Here is a 24,404-nt window from a genome sequence, read left to right on the forward strand (position 1 = left end):
TTTTAATTCAGGCTTAAAACACATTTCAAACCCAATTACATGTACATGCAGAAAACTGATAACAACCCTAAATTAACATCAGAAGCTTGATTTCACCAATTTTCAGGGTCAATATCAGCATCTAAGCAAAACAAGTGAAGTTTTTTTATCAAGGGATAATGCCCCTGTACTGAATTTTATTATTATTTTGATCTTATTAGACTTTAATGCCTAAAAGCCATGTCATCAAGCTTCCACTAGACTTCATTACAGTGAACAGTTTTCTTAGGTTTCAGCCAGAATGAGATACAGTCATCTTGGATGTATGGTGTGGTGGTAGGAATGGCTTGAGTTTGTATTCAATGAAATAAAAATATAGTAAATTCAAGGCTGCTCCAAGAAAAATGTAAAACCCCGAGAGCAGAGTTTGCAGATGAATACTACTCTTCCAAACTATCGTTTACTTCCTTAGAATTTTTTAAAAATTATTATTATTTTTTTATTTTTTTTTTTGAGACGGAGTCTCACTCTGTCACCCAGGCTGGAGTGCAGTGACACCATCTTGGATCACTGTAACCTCTGCCTCCCGGGTTCAAGTGATTCTCATGCCTCAGCCTCTAAGTAGCTGGGATTACAGGCGTGCACCACCACATCCAGCTAATTTTTGTATTTTTAGTAGAGACGGGAGTTTTACCATGTTGGCCAGGCTGGTCTTGAACTCCTGACCTCAAGTGATCCACCTGCCTCAGCCTCCCAAAGTGGTGGGATTACAGGTGTGAGCCATTGCACCTGGCTAGGATTTTATTTCCTTATTATTTTTTTTTAATTTCAACTTTTATTTAGATACAGGGGGTACATGTACAGGTTTGTTACATGGGAATATTGCATGATGCTGAGGTTTGGGGTATGGATCCCATCACCCAGGTAGTGAGCATAGTCACCAAAAGGTAGTTTTTCAAACTATTAATAAATAATAATAATAATAATAAAAATAATAAAACATGCTGGTGAGGCTTCAGCCAAAAGGGCATGCTTATACACTGATGGTGTGAATGTAAATTAGGACAGCTACTGTGGAAAGCAGTCTGGAGACTTCCTTATTTTTAAAATAACGAAACCTTTTTAGCCAACGAATCGGAGGAACTCTCAAAGCCAAATTTCTCTATTTAGTCAGTCAAGAAATATTTATTGTGCAACTACTAACTGCTAGGCACTGTTCTATGAGTTGGAGATATAGCAATTAATAAAACAAAAATCCTCGCTTTCATAGACCCTAAAATTTAGGGGTGTTCAATCTTTTGGCTTCCCTGGGCCACATTGGAAGATGAAGAATTGTCTTGGGCCACACATAAAATACACCAACACTAACAATAGCTGATGGGCTTTAAAAAAAAAAGTCTGTGCATAAATCTCACATAAATCTCATAATGTTTTAAGAAAGTTTACAAATTTGTGTTGTGCCCCATTGAAAGCCACCCTGGGCTGCATGCAGCCTGCGGGCTACGGGTTGGACAAGTTTGCACGTAGGAATATAAGACAAACAAGCAAAATATCTGGCATGTGAGAAGGTGTTAAGTGCTATGGAGAAGGATACGGTAGGAAAGATGGAACAATAAGTTTATTTGTTCATAGTTGCAAATTGCCTAGATCACACAGTAAGAAAAATTGCTTTGGAAGACCAGAGTGCTAAGCCTCCCTCTCCCAGGCTCTACCTCTGACTCAAGTGAACATCTACCTTCTGTTGAAAATGACAGTCTTATTTCAATTGTTGCTAATAGCTAGAGAAAGGAAAACAGGCCAGGTGCGCGGCGGCTCACGCCTGTAATCCCAGCACTTTGGAATGCCAAAGTGGCTGGATCACCTGAGGTTAGGAGTTCGAGACCAGCCTGCCCAACATGGCAAAACCCCATCTCTACTAAAAATACAAAACAGTAGCTGGGTGTAGTGGCATGTGCCTGTTATCCCAGCTACTTGGGAAGCTGAGGCAGGAGAATTGCTTGAACCCGGGAGGCAGAGGTGGCAGTGAGCTGAATTGTGCCACTGCACTCCAGCCTGGGCAACAGAGAAAGACTCCGTATCAAAGAAAAAAAGAAAGAAAGAGACAGGAAAACAAACTTTCAAATACCAATCTGATAAAAATACCACTTAAGGAAATAAAATAACAAATACGAAACACTGAGTCAAAGGCCACTTTAGAGAATATTATCAATGTTAAAAACAAACATACAAGTTTCCATATGCTTGTTACCAATGGCATCAAATTCACCAACTGTCAGGATCACAAGTGAATTCTTCTCTAGGAATCCACATTATCTCCACTGGCAGCAATAATTATATCTTATAATAGAACACAGAATTGTATGTATAATTATATTTAAATATTATTTTGAACCTAAAGTATTTAAATTTCATACAATTTGACAAGATACTAGTTGCAAGACACTACATTAGATACATAAAACACTGTCCTTTTAAAATTAAGAATATGGACATCTAAGAAGGATAAGTACAAATCCTATAATTTAGTATTAGAGAGAATATTATATAATAAGAAAAAGTACAAATCAAGTACTTAGGGGATTCAAAGGAGAGAGTAGCAAGGAGGATAATCAGAGAAGGATTCATGAAAGATGGCATTAGAGGTGGTTCTGGAAAATGAGGAACAGAAGGCATACTAGGCAAAAGAAATGGAACAAAATCCTGAATGGGGCACATCAGTAAGCACTTGGCTAGTAAGAACAGTCTGGTCAAGGCACTCTGTGTGTGTGTGTGTGTGTGTGTGTGTGTGAGAGAGAGAGAGAGAGAGAGAGAGAGAGACAGAGAGACAGACAGACAAACAGACTGACAGAAACAGGCTGATAGGAGCCTAAAAACAGGTTTATAGGCTGGGTGCGGTGGCTCACGCCTGTAATCTCAACACTTTGGGAGGCCAAGATGGGCAGATCACCTGAGGTCGGGAGTTTGAGACCAGCCTGAACAACGTGGAGAAACCCTGTCTCTACTAAAAATACAAAATCAGCTGGGTGTGGTGATGCATGCCTGTAATCCCAGTTACTCGGGAGGCTGAGGCAGGAGAATCACTTGAACCCGGGAGGCAGAGGTTGCAGTGAGCTGAGATCGTGCCATTGCACTCCAGCCTGGGCAACAAGAGCAAAATTCTGTCTCAAAAAACAAACAAACAAACAAACAAAAACCAAGTTTATAAATCTGTACTGAGTTTGGTAGGTCATGGGGAATTACTAAAGGTTTTGAAAACGTGAGTGTCAAAATCAGAGCCATACTTTAGGGAGAATAAGACTAACAGTGTATTTAGGAAGAATGAAAATGAAAAGGAGACTGGAAAATTGTCACGGCTGTCCTTCCCTTGCGCCTTATTAAGGCCCTCATAAGATCCTTGGACCACTGAGAGGTATAAAGTGGAAAATGTTCTGAGTTGAAAAACCAGATCTGGGTCATAGTGGTCTGGTTTACCAAGGTCTCTGTGACCTCTGGAAGTCATTTATCCTTTCTGAGTTTCAATTTCCTTATGTATGAATCTATTAATTATTCTTCTTGGAAAAAAGTCAGGAGCCAGCTATGAGATTCAGCAAATGATTAGATAGTAGGAGTAGAACACACACACACAATATGAAATTGTTTCAAGTGATTAAAATAATAAAGAGGCCAGGCACAGTGGCTCATGCCTATAATCCCGGCACTTTGGGAGGCCAAGGCAGGAGGATCGCTTGAGCCCGGAAGTTTGAGACCAGCCTGGCCAACATGGTGAAACTCTCCTACTAAAAATACAAAAATTAGCCAGGCGTGGTGGCGGGTGCCTGTAATCGCAGCTACTCCAGAGGCTGAGGCAGGAGAACTGCTTGAACCTGGGAGGCGGATATTACAGTGAGCCAAGATCACACCACTGCACTCCAGCCTGGGTGACACAGCAAGACTCTATTTCAAAAACACAATAAATAGCTATCATTAAGCACTTCCTATGTGTCACTGTGCTTGGCACTTTAAAAAAAATCACTTCATTTATTCCTTTTACAGATCCCGAGAGGTATGGATTCTTATTTTACAGTTGAGAGAACTGAGAGCTTTAATGAAGACTTAATTGCCCAGGGTCAGGCAGCAGACATAGTAATGGAGCCAAAATCTTTAGCTGCCTAGATCTTTCCCAGACTAAGGCCCTCTCTCCTTCCACTGTCTCTTGCTGTTTTTTATGTAGCAGATGAATAATGCTAACATTTACTCTTACATTCCAAAGGAATCACTATCTCTCTCTCTTTTTATATTTTTTATTTTTAGACAGGGTCTTGCTCTATCACCCAGGCTGGAATGCAGTGGGGTGATCATGGCTCATGCAACCTCCATCTCCCAGGTTCAAGTGATCCTCCCACCTCAGCCTCCTGAGGAGCTGAGGTTAGAGGAGTGCAATACCATGCCCAGCTAATTTTTGTACTTTTTGTAGAGACGGAGTGGGGGGTGGGGGTTGGGAGAGGATTTCCACTGTGTTGCCCAGGCTGGTCTTGAACTCTTGGGCTCAAGCAATCCTCCTGCATTAGCCTCCCGAAGTGCTGGGATTACAGGTGTGCCCATTGTCTCTTTAATACCTTTTAGATATATGTATTTTAAAAAGCACTCAATGAGGATAAGAAACAAAGTGTGGACATAATTATAACCTACTAGTTTGCTGATCATTCATTAATTCACGCAATTCCCATTGACTGAGCATCCCTCATACTCTGTGCTTCGTACTATACTTAGCATGGGGGATGCAAAGATGAATAAAACACATCTCTATCCTCACAAGCTAGTAAATAACACCCAGAAACATGAAACTGGTATAAAACAACAGAAGATAATTTTGCCAAGAGACAATGGAGGCATGTTACTATAATTTTAAATCTCTGCTATTAAATCTTGACCTAGGTCATTTAAAAACTGTATGTATACGGTTTTGAAAGTATTTGTGTATTTACACATACACACCCTGAAACTAAAAGCTAATGTTCAGAACAGAATAGAAAATTGGCCATGGGCTGGGCACAGTGGCTCACACCTGTAATCCTAGCACTTTGGGAGGCTGAGGCGGGTGATCACCTGAGGTCAGGAGTTCCAGACCAGCCTAGCCAACACGGCGAAATCCTGTCTCTACTAAAAATACAAAAATTAGCCGGGCGTGGTGGTTGGCACCTGTAATCCCAGTTACTCTGGAGGCTGAGGCAGGAGAAACACTTGAACCCACGAGGTGGAGGTTACAGTGAGCCACGATCATACCACTGCACTCCCGCCTGGGCAAAAGAGTGAGACTCGATCTCAAAAAATAAATAAATAAAAAATAAAAAATAGAGAAAATTGGCCATGAACTATGATTCTCTTTAGTGTGTCTACTGCCAAGACTAATTAAGTTATTAGTGTATTTAAGAAAGCATCCTGTCTTGATTAGTGCCATCTATTGTAATGGGTAAATAAAACATATTTGAATTTGTCATAGCCTTGATTGCCATGGACATAAGCCAATATTAGAAAGTGAAACACATAAAATTAAATATGTACTGCACAGTGTCCCTATTTGACTGGAAATAAAAGGTTCTCTTATTGACACTCAAAAATAGTGGAAGAAAGTAAAAATGATCCGTTCAATGAGTACTTTGATAACTGACTACAATATAAAGTATACAATGTGAGGTTGATTTCACCACCCATCATTTCACTGAGGCCAGAGGTGAAGTGAAAGGGCCCAGAACACTAGACTCCAGCATGTAAATTCCTTTTGCTAGGAGTTAAAGTCACGTGGACCACACCTCTTTGTTTAATGGAACTAGGTTTTTCTAAGTATAAAATGTTTACTCCAGGCCAGGTAAGGTGGCTCACGTTGGTAGTCCCAGCACTCTGGGAGGCGGAGGTGGGCGGATCACTTGAGGCCAGCAGTTTGAGACCAGCCTGACCAACACGGTGAAACCCCCATCTCTACTACAATTACCAAAATTATCTGGGTGAGGTGGTGGGTGCCTGTAATCCCAGCTATGAGAGAGGTGGAGGTTGCAGTAAGCCGAAATGGCGCCACTGAACTCTAGTTTGGGCGACAGAGTGAGGCTGTCTCGAAAACAAAACAAAAAAAATGTTTATTCCAGGCCATCTTCCTTTTCTCACACACTCTAGGGATTAAAAATGTTTATTTGTGAGACAGCTGACAAATGGTTAGGAGACTAATTTCCGATAACAAATAAAGAAATTGGCCCCTAAGTCATTCTGTTTGCCAGGGAATTAGCCCTTTAACTAGAAAAGTAGAAATAACTTAGAAAGATTTTGAATATACTTCAATATCCCTAACAAAGCTCAAGTCAGACAGGAAAAAAAAAATATTAAGTTGATTTATAAAGCAGGTAACTTTAACAACATATGTCTGGAACAAAATTGATCAATTAAATTCTATCAGTTATTACACAAATTTGAAATATTTTATTTTCTTTAATTTGGTGCTTATACCTTGGAAATGAGGGAGATCACATTTGGCCCATAAATTCAACATAACTAATGTATAATTAGAGGTGTATAGATAATATCACTTATGTTTCTTTTACTTAGCTGAGCCTAAGAAACAGTAAAAAAAAACTTTTAATACAGCTTACAAATAATAAAGCAACCAATTAAATGGGTGATAAAGCTAAATTGTCACAAATTAAATTCCCTATGCTGATATGCAATCTTATAATATCCCACAACTTAAAAGTACGAATTCCAAAACTATCCATTACTGAAAAGTCTTTTTTCGGAGAGTCACAAAATCCTCCCTCCCTCTCTCCCTTCTGTCTTTTTTTGGGGGGGTGAGGGGTGGGGCGCAGCGAGGGAAGAAATGAAAACTAGGGAAAAAATTATTTTTAAAAAAAGGCATTTAACTAAGAATCTATTTTTAAAAAAAGTACCAACAGTTTTCATCTATTCCCCTATGCTACTGATATCAACAAATGTGAATACTGGCAGGCAATGAGAATGTTTATTCAGGTTGGCTTAAACATTACACCAAATTTGATATCAAGGTAGTCTCTAAGATTACAATAGTTTGCCTGTATATGACTCCAGTAGTACAGAAAGTGTAAAATGTGTTACTGTATATACTGGGCAGTATTTGCAACCTGCTTAACAAAGACTGAAAACAGTTTGAGAATTAAAAAGAACTTGCAATGTGTGGTTGCCGTAAGCCTTCATATGGAACTGTAAGGCTCCATGTTAACGTCTTTTATTATTATATTTTGAGACGGAGTCTAGCTCTGTCGCCCAGGCTGGAGTGCGAAGGCGCTATTTCAGCTCACTGCAAGCTCCGCCTCCCGGATTCAAGCGATGCTCCTGCCTCAGTCTCCGGAGTAGCTAGGATTACAGGCGCGCCACCACGCCCAGCTAATGTTTGTATGTTTAGTAGAGACGGGTTTTCACCATGTTGGTTAGGCTAGTCTCCAATTCCTGACTTCAGGTGATTCATCGGACTTCAGGTGATTCATCGGACTTCAGGTGATTCATCCGCCTTGGCCTCCCAAAGTGGTGGGATTACAGGCGTAAGCCACCGCGCCTGGCCTATTTTCTATTAAAAAAATAACATGGCTGGGCGCGGTGGCTCACGCCTGTAATCCCAGCACTTTGGGAAGCCGAGGTGGGTGGATCATTTGAGGTCAGGAGTTCTAGACCAGCCTGGCCAACATGGTGAAAACCCGTCTCTACTAAATATACAAACATTAGCCGGGCGTGGTGGCAGGCACCTGTAAAAATCCCAGCTACTTGGGAGGCTGAGGGAGGAGAATCGCTTGAATCTGGGAGGCGGAGGTTGCAGTGAGCCGAAATCGTGCCCCTGCACTCCAGCCTGGGTGACAGAGCGAGACTCCGTCTCAAAAAATAAATAAATAAATAAATAAATAAGATAAAATAAAATGAAAAAGAAGAAAATAAAAAGTTTAAATGAACAAAGGGGCTGGGCATAGTGGGCTTATGCCTGTAATCCCAGCATTTTGGGAGGTGGAGGTGGGTGGATCACTTGAACTCAGGAGTTTGAGACCATCCTGGGCAATGTTGTGAAACCCCATCTCTACTAAAAATACAAAAAAAAAGAAGAAGAAGAAGAAGAAAAAAGCCAGGTGTGATGGTATTTGCCTGTGGTCCCAGCTACTCAGGAGGCTGAGGTAAGAGGATCGCTTGATCTTGGGAGGCAGAGGCTGCAGTGAGAGGACATCCTGTCACTGCACTCCAACCTGGGTGACAGAGAGCTACACCCTGTCTCAAATAAATTAATAAATAAGCAAGTAAAGGTATAATGATTTCATATATTTATAGCTTCTCGTAGTATAGTTTTAGTTTTTTGAAACAAATGAAAACAATTTTCACAGAATCCCTACTCTCATAACCCCCCAGGGAATGTAGTTATTACAGGCCTTTACTATCACTAAAACTTCTACTGCAAAGAATCTCTCTTTAACGTCTCTGGATCAATACCATAACGTCATGTGGTTGAAATGACTGCTTTAGTCATCACTTAGGGGAATATCAGAGTACTTTCTTTTCTTGCAAGGAAATAAATTTAATGTTTTGTCTTAAGAAATGACCATTTGTACCAGTCAGAAATGAACTAAGAAATATGGTGACAGCGCATCTGCTCAAATATTTCCTTTACTTTGTAGAATTATCGGTGTTAAGATTCTCAATCCTTCCGCAGACCATTTCATACATTGTAAGCATTGCAAAATGAATATATGCCTGTTCTAAATACCCTTTTGAGTTAACTGACCTTATTTTTACTTGAATTCAACCTAGCATTCTGGAAAAATAAATTTAATGTAAAAAAATTACACTCAATACATCTTAAATATAGTGTCTCATATTTTAAATCTGTATTTGCTGTTGCTCTTCCTCTCATCTGTATAATTTCTGTAACTCAGGAGAGGACTTCTAGTTAGTGGAATTTTCTTTTTTTCTTTTCGAGACGGAGTCTTGCTCTGTCGCCAGGCTGGAGTGTAGTGGCGCGATCTTGGGTCACTGCAAGCTCCGACTCCTGGGTTCAAGAGATTCCTCTGCCTCAGCCTCCCAAGTAGCTGGGACTACAGGCACACACCACCATGGCCGTCTAATTTTTTGTATTTTAGTAGAGATGGGGTTTCACCATGTTGGCCAAGATGGTCTCCATCTCCTTACCTTGTGATCCGCCTGCCTCGGCCTCCCAAAGTGCTGGGATTTGTAATCACAGGTGTCAGCCACTGTGCCCCGCCATGTTAGTGAAATTTTCATAACCACATCAAGCTCCACAATCTCTGAAGCCATATAAGAACTGCTCTGTATCAGATAATGTCAAATAAAATCCCTAAACACTGCATCTCTACTTATTATCACCCTGATAAAAATAACTTCAGTAATTTTTATCTTGGATTTACATAGTAGTTATATGTAAAGCATCTACATTATATCTTCAGAAAATAATACAACATTCCTTTATTCCTCTTAGTTGAAACTGCCCATATGGAACACTGGCAAAAGACTTCTAATAAAACATATTCTAAACCTGAAACAAAGGCAATATCTAAATAACTGACATTATATAATAATTACATTCCTCACTATTTTCCTGAAACCATCATTTTCCATGTCTGCTTCTATAAAAAAGAACCCAGTCCAAGAGAAGAGGTGAGGAGACACAACCTATAAACATTGAAAAGGAGGTTTTAAAAATTCAAATACAAAACTGCTGGGTACAACCATAACAAAGCATGTGCATTTGAGTTTGAAAAGTAGGTAGGGCAGTATTAACATATCCTAAGTACTGTGAACGACTAGCCTGATCATTAGTTTAATTTTCACATCCCTCAGAGTAGGAGGCTGTCCCTCACCTCCCACCCCCTATTGCTTTCCACTATTTGTTTCAGCCTTTTAATAGACACACACTTGCCTCCCACCAGGACACACGGTGTCTGGTTTAAATAGGTTTATCTCTCTCCTTAGCTTGTCCTGGAATTAGGCCTAAAGCTCAATCCTGGCACTTTTAGGATAAGAAATCTAATTGGAAAGAACCCTTAGTTATGTGACTCCAAAACCTCTTTTGAAAATTTAGTTTGACCTTCCAACTATCTCCAACAGATCAAAGCTAAACAGTCCGGATTCCAAAACTAGTATAGTTCCTTTAAATCTGCATTGTAAATAAACATTGATACTGATATGCTGCCAAATCTGAAAAAGTTTCTTAGCTCCTTGAGCTAAAATGAAAAACCAGTAGTCCAGGAAAACAGTGGTCTATCAAAGAAACATTCTCATTCATCTAAAACACGGGTCTCCAAAAGGATCCCTGTCCCTTTCAACTGTCCCTTTCTTGCGGTGGGGGAAGTGGGGGAGGTTTGAAGAAGCCCCTTCCAACTTTTCACCTGACCTTTTCATTAAGATCAGGAAGCCCCTCGCTTTCAAGGCATCCACATCAAACTCTAAGGAACGAATGCGAAGCCAGCGGGTCAGTGAGAAGAGGTAAGGCCGCGCAGGTCTCTTGATCATTCCAAGATCTTTGTCCTGCGGCCAGCCCCACCAGCCCCTCCAGCTCCTCCAGCCCGTGCATTCCACTTCGGAGATGTTTCCCTTACATAATCCGGCTCCAGAGTCCCCCCGGAGTCCAGGGGGCTCACTCTTCACCCTCAGGGAGGTCGCTGATGCCAGACCCTGGGAGCACCTCCCCGCTCCACTCGTCTGCGCTGCCGCCGGCTCCTACTCGCTCGACGCCGCGACCGCGACCCAGGCTCCCCGCCGCGGCCGTTCCTGGGGGGCTCCCGCAACTTAGCGAGCGCGACCCCCCGCCCGCTCCCTCGCTGCTCACGCCGGGCCTCCGCTGTGCTGACTGGGGGCCCGACCCACAGCCCTGGCGCACCGCTCCTCCCTCGGGGTCCGCGCCTGCAACCGACGCTCAAAGCCCCTCTCGGGGTCCCACGCTCGCATGCGCTGTCCCGTGCCCTCTGGGGGTCCCCTCCTCTTACCCCGCCGTCCTGGCCCCTCTCGGGGTCTCCCTGCGCACACCGGCTGTCCCTGCCTCTCTCGGGGTGTCCTGCTCTCAGCTCCGCTGTCCCAGCCCAGCCCCTCTCCGGGACCCCTCCTCTTCTCCCGCTGTCCTGGCCTTTCCTGGGGTCTTCTCACACTCTGTTCTAAGCCCTCTTGGGGGGGTCCCCTGTCTTCACATCCCCTGATCGGTCCCCTCTCTTCACTCTGTCCCGGCTCCTCTCTGGGTCCCCTCCCCTCAACTCAGGGTCTCCTCTCCCCGAGTGCTGTCCCAGCCCCTCTCGGGGTCCCCATCTCTCAGACTCTCAGTGCCGGCTCCTCTCGAGGACCCTTCCCCTCTCCCGGCTGTCCCGGACCCTTTCCGGGACCTGGTCCCTCGAGGGACCCCTCCCCTCATTCCCCTATCCTAGTGCCTCACCCCGCTACCCCAGCCCCTCTCCGGGTCCCCTCCTCTCACGCGCACTGTTCCGGCCCCTCTTGGGGACCTCTCCCCTCAGACTTTCAGTCTTGGATCCTCTCGGAGTCCTCTCCACTCAGAGCCACTGCCTCGGTACCTCTCGGAGTCCCCTCTCCTCACTCGCAGTCCCGGTCCCTCCCGGGGTCTCCTCTCCACAGTCTGCACTGTCGAGCCCGCTCCCGAACTCCCCTCACTCGGGTCCCCCGCGCCCTCACTCCGCCTGGGGTCCCGCCGCCTCGGCTCCCACTGTCACCGCCCGGCGCCCCGGTGCTCTCACCTCAGACCTGCTGTCACCACCCCCGGGCCCGGCGCCGCCGCCGCCGCTTCCTCTCCCACACTTGTTCCTGAGTCGCTCTCCTGTGGCTTGTTCCTCGGCGGATCCTTGGGTCCGGTCGCCGAGTGCCGGATCAGGCTGTGCAGAGCCTCTGCTCGCGATCTCCGCGTTGCGCCCCACTCTACACGCAGGACCCCGCCGCCCGGCGCCACACCGACCCTCCAGCGGCCGCCGCTGCTGCTGTCCGAGGTGCGGCTCCTGCCAGGGGTGGCCAATCGCACCCGACTGCGCCGAGCACGCCCCGCCCCACCGTCTCAGTCCGCCCGCCCCCTACCCCCGGACCACGCCCCCAGTGGGCTCCAATAGGCAATCTACTGACCTTCCCTGATCGCGGGGCACAGGGCCGGGGCCGTATATAGGTATTTGATTGATAGAGCCTGGGAAGCCGAGAGGTCGATGGAGCCCGAGGATTGGCGGAGTTGTCGGTGGGCGGGACAGGGCAGGGCGGGGTCTCCTCAGACGCGGAAGACCTTGCAACTTTAGTAACCCCCGGGCCCGCCTGGGGTGCGGTCAGTCTTGTTTGTGCTGCTCTCGGGTCAAAGTTCATGGCGCTTCTCCCCACGCCTTTACTTTTCTTGGGAGATTCCCAGGGACCACCATGTTAAATCCTTTGGGGAGGACCCCAGTCCCTCGCTAGACCTTGCACAGCTTTCTTAGTAATTCTGCCATGAACTAATATAGCATTTATTTGCCCAGGATTTGTAAAAATTTCCTGGATTTAAACCATTTCTTTTTAAAATCTCTTGCAAGGGAATTGCTTCTCCTTGCATTGAGTTCAGCAGCCGTCAGTTTGGTACCGTTGGGGGAAAAAAAATCTCTACACAGTACTTGGTGCATACTTTGCCCAACTAAGCGTTCAATGCAGGGCACATTTTGATGGGTGCAAGAACAAAGCTTTAGAAATTTTCAGTTTGTAGGTTTTTATGACAGTAGAAAGACTGGTAGGGGAACCCTATTATTAGCTTAACAAGGTTTCAGCAAACTTATTCAGTGTAACCTTTTTCCAGGGCCACAGGTTTTAATGATTTTATGTGAACCAGTGGCCAAAGGATAACGAGCTTTGACCCAAGTGTAATATGTGATAATCAGAGACTCCTCTTGATCCACGCTAAAGGATAGTGCCTGCCAGGGGTGAAAGTGCATCATGCTACTAAGACCCATTTGTGTTATTTTTGTGAAACTGGATATGCTGATCAAATCAACACCGGAAACAGAAAACTGCTTTCCTTACTCTTAACACCCTAAGTAAGTTTATGGACTTTAGAATTTAGCATTTGATGAAGAAATTGTTTCGTTTCAGGAACACATTTTGATCCTCAGTTTTGTCAGATGTATACAGGGCCTTAGTTCTCAGAGAACCCTCGATTGTTAACTTTTTAACTCCAGCTGACAAAATGTGTTTGTGTTCTAAACAGTATACATGTTTCTTCTAGTGTTTAAGAATCATACTCCATTCATCACCTGAGGTCAAGAGTTCCAGACCAGCCTGGCCAACATGGTGAAATCCTGTCTCTACTAAAATTACAAAAATTAGTGGGGCGTGGTGGCGCACGCCTGTAATCCCAGCTACTCGAAAGGCTGAGGCAGGAGAATCGCTTGAACCCAGGAGGTGGAGGTTGCAGTGAGTCGAGATCATGACACTTCACTCCAGCCTGGGCAAAAGAGCAAAACTCCGTTTCAAAAAAAAGAAAAAAAAAAAATCATACTCCATTCCAATTGTGATGTCCCCTTTTAAAGTTTCAGTTTCGGTGTTAGGGTAGGCAGAGAAGGCCTGGAAGCAAAGAAGTTGTGGCAATGGGGCTGGCAGCACTTCATTTCAAGTCAAGTCGAGTTGCTGAGTGGTGTCTAAGTACCATTGTGAGAAGGCATACAGAAAAAGATTTCAAGGTGGTAAAACTTGGTTTTGAGGAAACTTGGTTTTTACAGGAGATTAGCAACTGTCCAAAATCATATTAAATAAATCTAAAGGTTGGGTAAGACTAAAGCCACAACATAATTTTTTTGAGTAGGTCCACCTTCACTTACGAGCATTTTTTAGTTCTGCAGCTGGCAATCTGGGTAGAAAAAATGGGGTACGTTTTCATCACCCAAGTGCTCAGTTGTGTCTGTTCATTACATATAAAAAAGAAATGCATGACCATTTACAGATGCTGTTTGCAGTCAAGATAGCAGTAAAACATAAGCATGATAAAAATCTCAGCGTCTTGAAAGGAAACCATTTAGCAACGAAATAAACTTAAAAATTCATTGTATCAATGAACTGTTGATTTCTAAAATCTTTGCTTTTTCTGCACTATGATTATTGCTACTGATAGGAACGCAAGTTACTCAATATAGTTGATTGCAAATAATTTAGATGTGCTCCAACAGCACAAAGAAAGAAAATGACTTCATCTTTTGGACACGAGACAGTTCCGAAATCCTAGTTTAAATATAGATGGCAGACCTACGGTGAGATCTGAGAATGATTCTTATTTAGAAGGCGCTTCAGAAGATCTCGGAACTCCTGGAAAGACATCTTAGCATTCCATTCTGGAAATTCTTTAGTTTTGTTGGGACAAAAAATCCCTTACAAATAGAGCCAAGATTTTAATTAAAACAAGGTAGTAAATAAATGTCAAAATAAATGGGATGGGCATAATGTTTCATTTTTAGAAGAGTCCATGGGGGCCAATTCAGAGAGAAATTTGATCACAAAAGGTCTGAGAATGGGAATATTCGGTTCCACCCTGGTTTTCACATGTGTTCATTTTCACTACTGGTTGCGTTTCCTACGGAGACTCGGGTGGAACATGAAAGTGGGACTACTTTGGACAAACCATTAAAAACCTTATCCTTTTTTCTCGCTACACACAACTAGACCACACTGCTCTTAGCTAAAGGGACACCTTAAATCTATTCGTTGAGCAAAACTTATAACACCGTGTCCCTCTTCTACTCAGAGGGAATCCCACAAATTAATTCTTGCAGATACTCAGCTCTCCTGGTTTTTAAGCTTCCACGTAGGTCTTGCTTAGCCAAATAACTTCTGGTAGGCAAATTCTCCCCTTCTTCAGTTGAGAGCTCAGAGCAAGCTGTTGGATTAGGCAAAAGCACCTTTGAAAAAATTAATATTCAAGGCAGCTGTACCGCGGAAGGCCTGGGTCTCCGAGTCTAAAAAATCAGACTGGACGTTGCTTTTTTTTTTTAGGCAAACGACAGCTCGTTTCTCGTTTGTAAAACCGGGGGAACATCTTATCGAATAAACCTTACACAAATAGAAAGGATTCCTAAGGGCTGGGAAAATACTGTTTTGCTGTCCCCAGGATGGAATATCAGCATCCTTGTCTTTTAGCTCTTAATAAAGCTCTAAGTAGTCACAGGAGGAGCCAGGCTGCATGATCACGCACACTCTGGATGTCTAGGTTTTCCGACCTAACAAGGGGGCAGTTCGCGTGGTTCCCCTGCTTAGATTAGAGACCACCTCCACCTGCCAAGGGCCCTTCAAACCTTCCGCCCCTAGGTCGCTAACGATCCCCGCTTTAGTTCTAGCTCCAGGCGCCGCCTGGCGGCTGTTTCCGGAAGTCGCCTGCGAGCCTCGGGGTCCTGATGGCTGCTGGGCCTGCCCGTAGATTTGCCTGACTCTAGAGAACCTGGCTCCGCCCCTCCCCCACTATACTTTAAGGATTTTAAGACGGCGATGAAAGGGCTGAGGTTGTGGCGACTGGGCGTCCAGCGGCATCTCCACTCCCCCAAGGATGGCGGAGTCAGGCCGTCGTCGGGCAGCTCTCGACCCGGAAGTTGCCCGCGGCGCGAGGCCCCGGTTGCCGAGCGCGGGCGCGGGGGGCGGAGCTCGGCGGAGACCTGGAAGGGGTCGCCGCGGCTCCCGCTCCTCGAGTTGGGGGCTCCCTCGGACGCTGTTAGGCAGACGGCGAGTACCGAGGGCGGGTGGCCGCGGTGTCTCTGGGCCACGCTCGGCTGCGGTCAGAGGCGACATGAGTGCCGCGGGGCTGCTGGCCCCGGCCCCGGCCCAGGCTGGAGCGCCGCCGGCCCCCGAGTACTACCCCGAGGAGGACGAAGAGCTGGAGAGCGCCGAGGACGACGAGCGCAGCTGTCGGGGCCGCGAGTCGGACGAAGGTGAGTCCTGCAGCTCTCCCGGCCGCCGGGAGCGGAGGTGGGACCGCTAGGGAGGGGGTGGGGCTGCTTGGGAGAGGGGCGGGGCGGCCTCTGGGGCCTGGGGCTGCGTGGAGGGGCCGCCGGGAGTTGCGGGACTCGGGGAAGTTACTCCCCTTCGCGCTGGAGTAGCGGGGAAGCCCTGGGTGCGTTACACTTGACTGTGATGGGGAGAGGGGAGTTAGACGTTGTCACGCTGGGGGTCCCTTTAAGACCCCGTCCTCCCTCCCAGCCGTCTCTGATTGAACCTCACATCTTCACTAGTAGGAATGAGAAACTCATTTACAGAATGCACCGAGTGTAGTTCCCCCGTTTTTTGTGTCTGAGAGCATCAGAGTCCAAAGTTGCCCCTCCCCACCCCCGAAATGCATGTCAGCTATGCTTTAGGTAGGACAGTATTGATAACTCAGGTTGGTTAAAGGAAAGGGACCTGGAACCAGCCAGATACGGGTTTAAATTTGGCTCTGTCACTTAACTCAGCTTTGTAAACTAAAGTTTTCCAGCCTCGATTTACCCAGCTGTAATGAAGCTGTTTAATTCCCACACCTGACCTAGAAAGCACTTCCTAGGGTCGGTATAGGGATTAAATGACATGCGCATAAAGTACTTGGCCTGGTACAGTAAATACTCAGTAAATGTTCTCCCCACCCGCCCCCCTCCCGGAAACAGGTAAGAGAGGGAGGGGTTTGCTTAATGGTCCCCAGGTGGTGTGTTTTCAGTCCCATGCTCTTTACACTGTCATCACAGCGTCTCAGAGCCTTGCTTTTCAAACTGAGCTTTATAATTTGGCAAGTGTGAGGACGCTATTTTGGAGGGATGGAGGAGGAGGAAGGTGATGAAATATGAAAGATCAAGGGAGAAGAAAGAGGAGATAAAGAGAGATCTATATGTGAATGGAATATTCTGGGACAAAATCGGGCCGTGGAGCAAAAGCTAGACCAGCTGTTTGGAAAGGTGCATACGTTTTATTCATCTGAATTTCCCGAGTACCAAGTAATGTGGCCGACCATGACAGGAACTCAGGGAAGGCCTCTTAACTGAAGGAGGGGAGAAGGGTTTGTGGGGAATTGCATCTGCAACAGCCTTACAAAAGACAGCTGCATATGCATGACATGGAAAGTTGAAGGACTGCATTCGGTTTAACTCCATCCGAAGACAAGGCTTAACCAGAGATTTTTAATGTGAAGCACTTGCGCTGCATCTCATCCCCACAAGGGGGCGCGGTGGAGCCAAAATTGAGGGGTTTTTTTTACTTCCAGTATAGGGGCTGTTAAAAATTTGTAGACACCCCAGCCATTAATGCTTGTTCTAAGAGCAGTGTTTAAGATGTTTTGAAACAATTTTCGTTTGATCATCTGGCCTCCTCCTTGTTCCCTTTAGTTGTAACTTGGAAAATATTTATTTGTGTCAGATTACCTTTTTTATTGTATACAGTTGGCGCTCCATGTCTGTGAATTCTACATCTGTGAATTCAACCAAGCGCAGCTCAAAAATATTGCGGAAAAAATTGAATCTGTACTGAACATGTGCAGACTTTTTTTGTTATTCCTAAACAGTGTAGTGTAACAACTACTTACATAGTATTTACATTTTATTGGATATTGTAAGTAACCTTTTTTTTTTTTTTTTTTTTTTTTTTGAGGTGTAGTCTCACTCTATCACCCAGGTTGGTGTGCAGTGTCACAATCTCAGTTCACTGCAACCTCCATCTCCGGGGTTCAAGCAATTCTCCTGCCTCAGCTTCCGGAGTCGTTGGGATTACAGGCACCTGCCACCATGCCTGGCTAATTTTTGTAGTTTTATTTGTTGTTTGTTTTGTTCTTTTTTTTTTTTTTTTGAGATGGAGTTTCGCTCTTGTTGCCCAGGGTGGAGTGCAATGGCGCGATCTCAGCTCAAGCCATTCTCCTGCCTCAGCCTCTCGAGTAGCTGGGATTACAGGCATGCGCCACCACCCCCAGCTAATTTTGTATTTTGAGTAGAGAGGGGGTTTCTCCATGTTGGTCAGGCTGGTCTCAAACTCCCGACCTCAGGTAAACCACCTGCTTTGGCCTCCCAAAGTGCTGGGATTACAGGCATGAGCCAATGCACCCGGCCTTAACTTTTGTGTTTTTAGTAGAGATGGGGTTTCTCCATGTTGGCCAGGATGGTCTGGAACTCCTGGCCTCAGGTGATTCACCCGCTTTGGCCTTCCAAAGTGCGGGGATTACAGGCATGAGCCGCCATGCCTGCCCTGGATATTGTAAGTAATCTAGAGATGATTTAAAGTGTACTGTTGTCCGGGCATGGTGGCTCATGCCTGTAATCCCAGCACTTTGGGAGGCCGAGGCAGGCGGTTCAGTTGAGGCCAGGAGTTCGAGACCAGCCTGGCCAACATGGTGAAACTCCGTCTCTACTAAAAATACAAAAATTAGCTGGGCGTGGTGGTGCACCCCTGTAATCCCAGCTATTTGGGAAGCTGAGGCAGGAGAATCGTTTGAACCCAGAAGGTGGAGGTTTCAGTGAGCCGAGATCGTGCCACTGCACTCCAGCCTGGGCGACAGAATGAGACTGTGTCTCATAAAAAAAAAAGTATACTGGAAGATGTGCGTAGGTTATATGCAAATACTGTGCCATTTTGTCAAAGACGAGCAACTGAGGATTTTGGTATCCAAGGGAGTTGCAGGAACCATTCCCCCGCGGATACTGAGGGACAATCATGTATCCTGATGTAAAATGTGTGAAAGGTTCCAACTGGGTATGTATCAAGAGAGAATGTACATACTGGTTTTTTTCTGGAGCAGTGAGTAAGGCTTGACTGCTTGCAGTATCCGGTCTTACGCCCGCATCTCCTTTCGTGAATTGCCAGCATTGTTGTTTCTGCAGAAGTAGCAGCCTTCACCATAACTGCCTGTGTCTGAGACACCCTATTCTGTGGCTGCATTTCAGGTAAAGGCAAGCTTTTTGCATAAATCTGACCGTAAGTTGGAAATGGCCTTTTCTTTTCTGAAGTACAGCTGTCCCTCAGTATCCATGGGGGACTGGTTCTGGGACTTGATGGATATCATAACCTCAGGACACTCAAATTCTTTGCATTGGCCTTCCATGTCCACAGGTTTCACGTCTGCAGATAGGGATGGCCTACTAACTGTATGTAATGTTTTTCATGGGTGGCTTTGTGCCAGCCTGCATTGAATAGAAATTGATTTTACAGGAGTTTATTGAGTGCCTACTCTGTGTCAGGTGATGCCAGCTCTGTGAATTATGATTTTAACTAGCCCCTCTTTCCTAACTTTATTCAGACACTGAGGATGCTAGTGAAACTGACCTGGCAAAGCATGATGAAGAAGACTATGTAGAAATGAAGGAACAGTGAGTATGATTTGCCTGTGTCTTTACTGGAACATAGAATTGACAACAAAATCTTTTTATACATTGAGCATCCTAAATCTGAAATCTCAAATGCTCCCAAAACTAAAACTTCCTGAGTGCCAGCATGATGCTCAAAGGAAATGCTCCTTGCACTGTTTCAGATTTCCGAGTTTTGGATTTGGGATGCTCAGCTGGTAAGTATATTGCAAATAATCTAAAATTTGAAAAAATCCAAAGCACTTCTGATCCCAAAGCATTTCAGATAAGGGATACTTAATCTGTAGTGACCTTGTGTGTATGATTTTGACCATAGCGCTTCCAAAGACCATGTATATTTGCAATTTCTCCACTTTAAATTAATTACATTTAATCATTCTTCGCATTATAAGACTCTAGAAAGAATCTTGAGGGCAATGGACTCAGGGGAGGGAATGAGGCCGTACAACAGGAAAGGACCTTTTACCACTTACTGTTTTTTTTTTTCTTGAGACAGAGCCTCGCTCTGTCGCCCATACTGGAGTGCAGTGGCAGGATCTCGGCTCACTGCAACCTCCGCCTCCCAGGCTCAAATGATTCTCCCGCCTCAGCCTCCTGAGTAGCTGGGACTACAGGTGCATGCTACCACGCCCAGCTAAGTTTTGTATTTTTAGTAGAGACGGGGTTTCACCACGTTGGCCAGGCTGGTCTCACACTCCAGAGCTCGTGATCTGCCCACCTCGGCCTTCCAAAGTGCTGGGATTATGGGCGTGAGCCACTGTGCCCGGCCTTTTTTTTTTTTTCTTTTTTAGTGGGCAAACCAATGCACAGAGAGGATAATTGGTGTCTTGAAGCAGCTGGTTCTCAGATGAGTGTGAACTCACTGCACTAACGTGCTAGACAAGGTGCTGGAGGCCTGGAGAGCTCAGAGAAGCCCCAGTTGAAAAGCAGGGCTGCTGACTCTCATTTATTTATTTATTTGTATTTATTTATTTAATTTTTTTTTTTGAGACAGAGTCTCACTCAGTCTCCCAGGCTGGAGTGCAGTGGCGCAATCTTGGCTCACCGCAACCTCCACCTCCCAGGTTCAAGTGATTCTCCTGCCTCAGCCTCCCAAGTAGCTGGGATTACAGGCATGTACCACCATGCCTGGCTAATTTTTGTATGTATTTATTTATTTTTTGTGGAGACCGAGTCTCGCTCTGTTGCCCAGGCTGGAGTGCAGTGGCATGATCTCGGCTCACTGCAACCTCTGCCTCCTGCGCTCAAGCAATTCTCCTGCCCCAGCCTCCCTAGTAGCCAGGACTACAGGCACATGCCACCACGCCCGGCTAATAATTTTCGTATTTTTAGTAGAGACGGGGTTTCTCCATGTTGGCCAGGCTGGTGTCAAAGCTCTTGCCCTCAGGTAATCCACCTGCTTTGGTCTCCCAAAGTGCTGGGATTACAGGCGTGAGCCACCCTGTCTGGCCACATGCTGACTTTCAGGCCAGTGCTCTGTCTGTGTTTGCACATGCTCTCACCCAAGCCTCCTCATTGTCTTCAGACAGAGCCACAGCTGAACAGATTCAAGAGAAACAAAAACCTCACTCACTTTTAGGGTACACCCAGATGGAAAACGGTATAAAGTATATTTAATATGTATTTGTTGAATGTGTCAGATTTTTAAAGTTCTTTACCTTTTAACAAGATGATCCACATTCCTTTCCCTTTAGGTCCTTTTTGCAAATGTTTTGTGGCCATCCTCTGGGTTCTCCCATTGTTTTTGTGCTTTAAAATTCAAAGGGGTAATTCAGCTAGGTCTAACCAGTGCTGAATAAAGACGGAGTACTTTTTTTTTTTTTTTTTTTGAAGCAGAGTCTCACTCTGTCACCCAGGCTGGAGTGCAATGGCACAATCTCAGCTCAGTGCAACCTCCACCGCCTGAGTTCAAGTGATTGTCGTGGCTAAGCGTCCTGAGTAGCTGGGACTATAGGCATGTGCCACCACGGCTGGCTGAGTTTTTTTTTTTTTTTTTTTTTTTTTGTATTTTTAGTAGAGACGGGGTTTCACCATGTTGGCCAGGCTGGTCTTGAACTCCTGACCTCCGGGCCTGCCTCAGCCTCCTGTCGTGTTGAGATTACAGGTCTGAGCCATCGTGCTGGGCCACTTTTTTTTTGAGATAGGATCTTGCTTTGTTGCCTGGGCTGGAGTGCAGTGGTGTGATAGCAGCTCACTGCAGTCTCAACCACCACGGCTCAATCCATTGATCCTCCCACCTCAGCCTTCCAAATAGCTGAGACAACAGGCACGTGCCACCATGCCCAGCTGATTTTTAGAAGTTTTAGTAGAAATAAGGTCTCACTGTGTTACTCAGGCTGGTTTCGAATGCCTGAGCTCAAGCATTTCTCCTGTTTCGGCCTCCTGGAGTGCTAGGATTACAAGAATGAGCCAACGTGCCCAGCCTTTTTTTTTTTTTTTTTTTTAAGAGACGGAGTCTTGCTCTGTTGCCCAGGCTGGAGTGCAGTGGCACAATCATGGCTCAATGCAGCCTCAGACTTCTGAGCTCAAGTGATCCTCCTGCCTCAGCCTTCCAAGTAGCTAGGACTACAGGCACATGTCACCATGCCTGGCTGATTTTTTAATTTTTTGTAGAGATGGGGTCTTATGATGTTGCCCAGGCTGGTTTCAAACTCCTGGCCTCAAGTGATCCTCCTACCTTGGCCTAAGAAGGATTACTTTAATAATTCATTTGATCCTTCTCACAGTTTCATTTCTGAAGCTGTGCTTGCTTTTTATTCTCTTCAAGCAAAAACTTGGTTTACCTTGACCATTTGAGAGGTGTTTTTACATACCTGTTCTTTTCCTCATGCATGATCTCCATGAATGTGAATTTTTTGCTGCTGTTGCTTACTTCTTCAATCTGTCAGTATTGACAGGCTCTGAATTCAAAGGTATTGACTGGCGCTCTCAAAGTGAAAAATTTAATAGCTTGGGTTTGTAAATACTTGTACATGGTTTACTCATTTGTTCCCTCTCCTGTACTTGATAGGTTTCAACATTTCGAGATGATCTTTTGATTGTGCCCCTTAGTGTTTTTTTTTTTGAGATGGGATCTTGCTCTGTCCGCTGGAAACTGGGTGCAGTGGCGATCTCAGCTCTGCAACACCTCCTGGATTCAGGACTATTCTTCTGCCTCAGCCTCCCGAGTAGCTGGGATTACGAAGCCTACCATCGCGTCTGGCTAATTTTTTTTAGTAGAGACAGGGCTTCGAGTGGTCAGGTTGGTCTCGAACTCGATCAAGTGATCCACCGCCCTTGGCCTCAAAACTGGGATTACAGGTGGGGAACCGCCTGCAGCCTCTTAAGCCGGATGATATAGAAAAATAATTTCGGTTAAAATGTTTTTTTGCGCAATGTAGTTCAAGGTGAACATCGAAAGTACATCAGAATTTGCCCTAAAAGAGTCAGACATGTGTGAGTCTCAAATTCTGCCTACTCTCCTCCCCTTACAGAGGGTTGGGTTGTATTTGCAGCCCTTATTTGAGCACTAAAAAGGTTATCACGCCCGTGTGCTCACTTCAGCAGCACATATACCAAAAGGTTATTGTGCTTGTTATATGTTGGACAGTGTTCTTTCAGATCACAAATCTTGTTTTTATCACTGTTAAATTGGGGGTGTTTTTCAGGTAGAAGCAAAAATATTTGCTGAAATGTGATTGATATGTGGAACCTACCTTCAGGCTGACTTGCTGAAGTTATGACTGCCTATAATCCATTAGGTGTGAGAGGAAAAAACTAACATACCAAATGCTTTTGCTTTGTGTATGCTATGTGTTCCCATCCGGCTGGGGCTGCAAGTAAATGCTGCCTTTTAACTTTTCTTTCTGAATTACTATTATTTCTCTGATCCTAAAAGAGTAGTGGTTGAAAAAATGACATGCAGGTTTATTAACTTAGTTCTTACACTGTTGAGCTTCTCTGCATAGAAAACATGCCGAAGGCATAATCTTACTCCCTTGTAACTTACAGTCGAATTGTAGAGCTGATGTAAGAGTTGTGTTTCATGCCATTTCTACATTGTGTGTGTTCTTGCCTGTTTATCATTGTCACTTACTTATTAAAATCTGCTGTCGTTGCAAGTTTTAGATGAGTTCTCTAAAGGTGGGATAACATGGGAGAATCTACAAAATTAGAATAAGATTGAGGAACCCAGGGTTCTTGTTCCTCTCTGATCCCTGTGGCTGCTGGTGCATTTTAAGCCAGCAAGCAGACTTTACTCTCCTCTCTTCCTTGAAGGGACATTAATGACCTTCCCATAACAGCCCAGCTAATTTCTGTGAGTAGGTTATTTTGGAATTGAGTATTGAATGTTTTTATCTGTTAATGTGACTTTTTTTTTTTTTTTTTTTAATAGGATGTATCAGGACAAACTGGCTTCTCTCAAGAGGCAGTTGCAACAACTACAAGAAGGTTGGTGTGATTGAAACTTGCATTTCTAAATATGCTTCTTAATATTACAAACCCTTGTAATCTGTGTATTTCACTTCTCTGTGGGAGTTATCTAAAACGTGGTCTGGCCGGGCGCGGTGGCTCAAGCCTGTAATCCCAGCACTTTGGGAGGCCGAGACGGGCGGATCACGAGGTCAGCAGATCAAGACCATCCTGGCTAACCCGGTGAAACCCCGTCTCTACTAAAAAATACGAAAAACTAGCCAGGCGAGGTGGCGGGCGCCTGTAATCCCAGCTACTGGGGAGGCTGAGGCAGGAGCATGGCGTAAACCCGGGAGGCGGAGCTTGCAGTGAGCTGAGATCCGGCCACTGCACTCCAGCCTGGGCGACAGAGCGAGACTCCGTCTCAAAAAAAAACAAAAAAACAAACAAAAAAAACGTGGTCTGGCTGATCTTAGCTATCCAGTACATTTTGCTATCTTTTGCTGTCAGTAAAGTGGTGATTCCTCAAACTCCTTGATTTTGAAAAATTTATTTCCAATATGTGTGAGATTCTTTCTTCAAATGAAATCTCACTTGGGACTTTCAGTGGAACATGAATTGAACGTCACTGTGCCTAAAGCTAGATGTTTTTAGGAGAGACATCGTTATCAAAGAATAAAGTTTTACTGTTTTTTCTAAACCAAATGTTTATGACCTGTGCATTATTCACACTGTGTTTTCTCCTTTTTG

At 45.0% G+C, this 24,404-nt stretch overlaps 2 protein-coding genes across 4 annotated transcripts in view; one reads left to right on the forward strand and one right to left on the reverse strand.

The window, feature by feature from the left end:
- The window catches only part of TAOK3 (TAO kinase 3), a 229,518-nt gene extending 217,520 nt beyond the window's left edge, over nucleotides 1–11,998 (reverse strand). For both annotated transcript variants that reach the window (XM_021923009.2, XM_031650806.1), the window contains exon 1: nucleotides 11,709–11,998. The gene's annotated coding sequence lies outside the window, so the exon portion shown is untranslated. The remainder of the gene's footprint in view (nucleotides 1–11,708) is intronic.
- Nucleotides 11,999–14,873: 2,875 nt separating this feature from the next.
- The window catches only part of SUDS3 (SDS3 homolog, SIN3A corepressor complex component), a 43,684-nt gene continuing 34,153 nt past the window's right edge, over nucleotides 14,874–24,404 (forward strand). For both annotated transcript variants that reach the window (XM_003907228.4, XM_021923014.2), the window contains exons 1-3: nucleotides 14,874–15,881; nucleotides 19,196–19,265; nucleotides 23,638–23,693. In XM_003907228.4, the coding sequence (XP_003907277.2) occupies nucleotides 15,503–15,881; nucleotides 19,196–19,265; nucleotides 23,638–23,693 (505 nt within the window). In that variant the 5' untranslated portion in view covers nucleotides 14,874–15,502. The remainder of the gene's footprint in view (nucleotides 15,882–19,195; nucleotides 19,266–23,637; nucleotides 23,694–24,404) is intronic.

This window comes from Papio anubis, chromosome 9 (genome assembly GCF_008728515.1).
Source record: "Papio anubis isolate 15944 chromosome 9, Panubis1.0, whole genome shotgun sequence".
Lineage (NCBI taxonomy): Eukaryota > Metazoa > Chordata > Mammalia > Primates > Cercopithecidae > Papio > Papio anubis.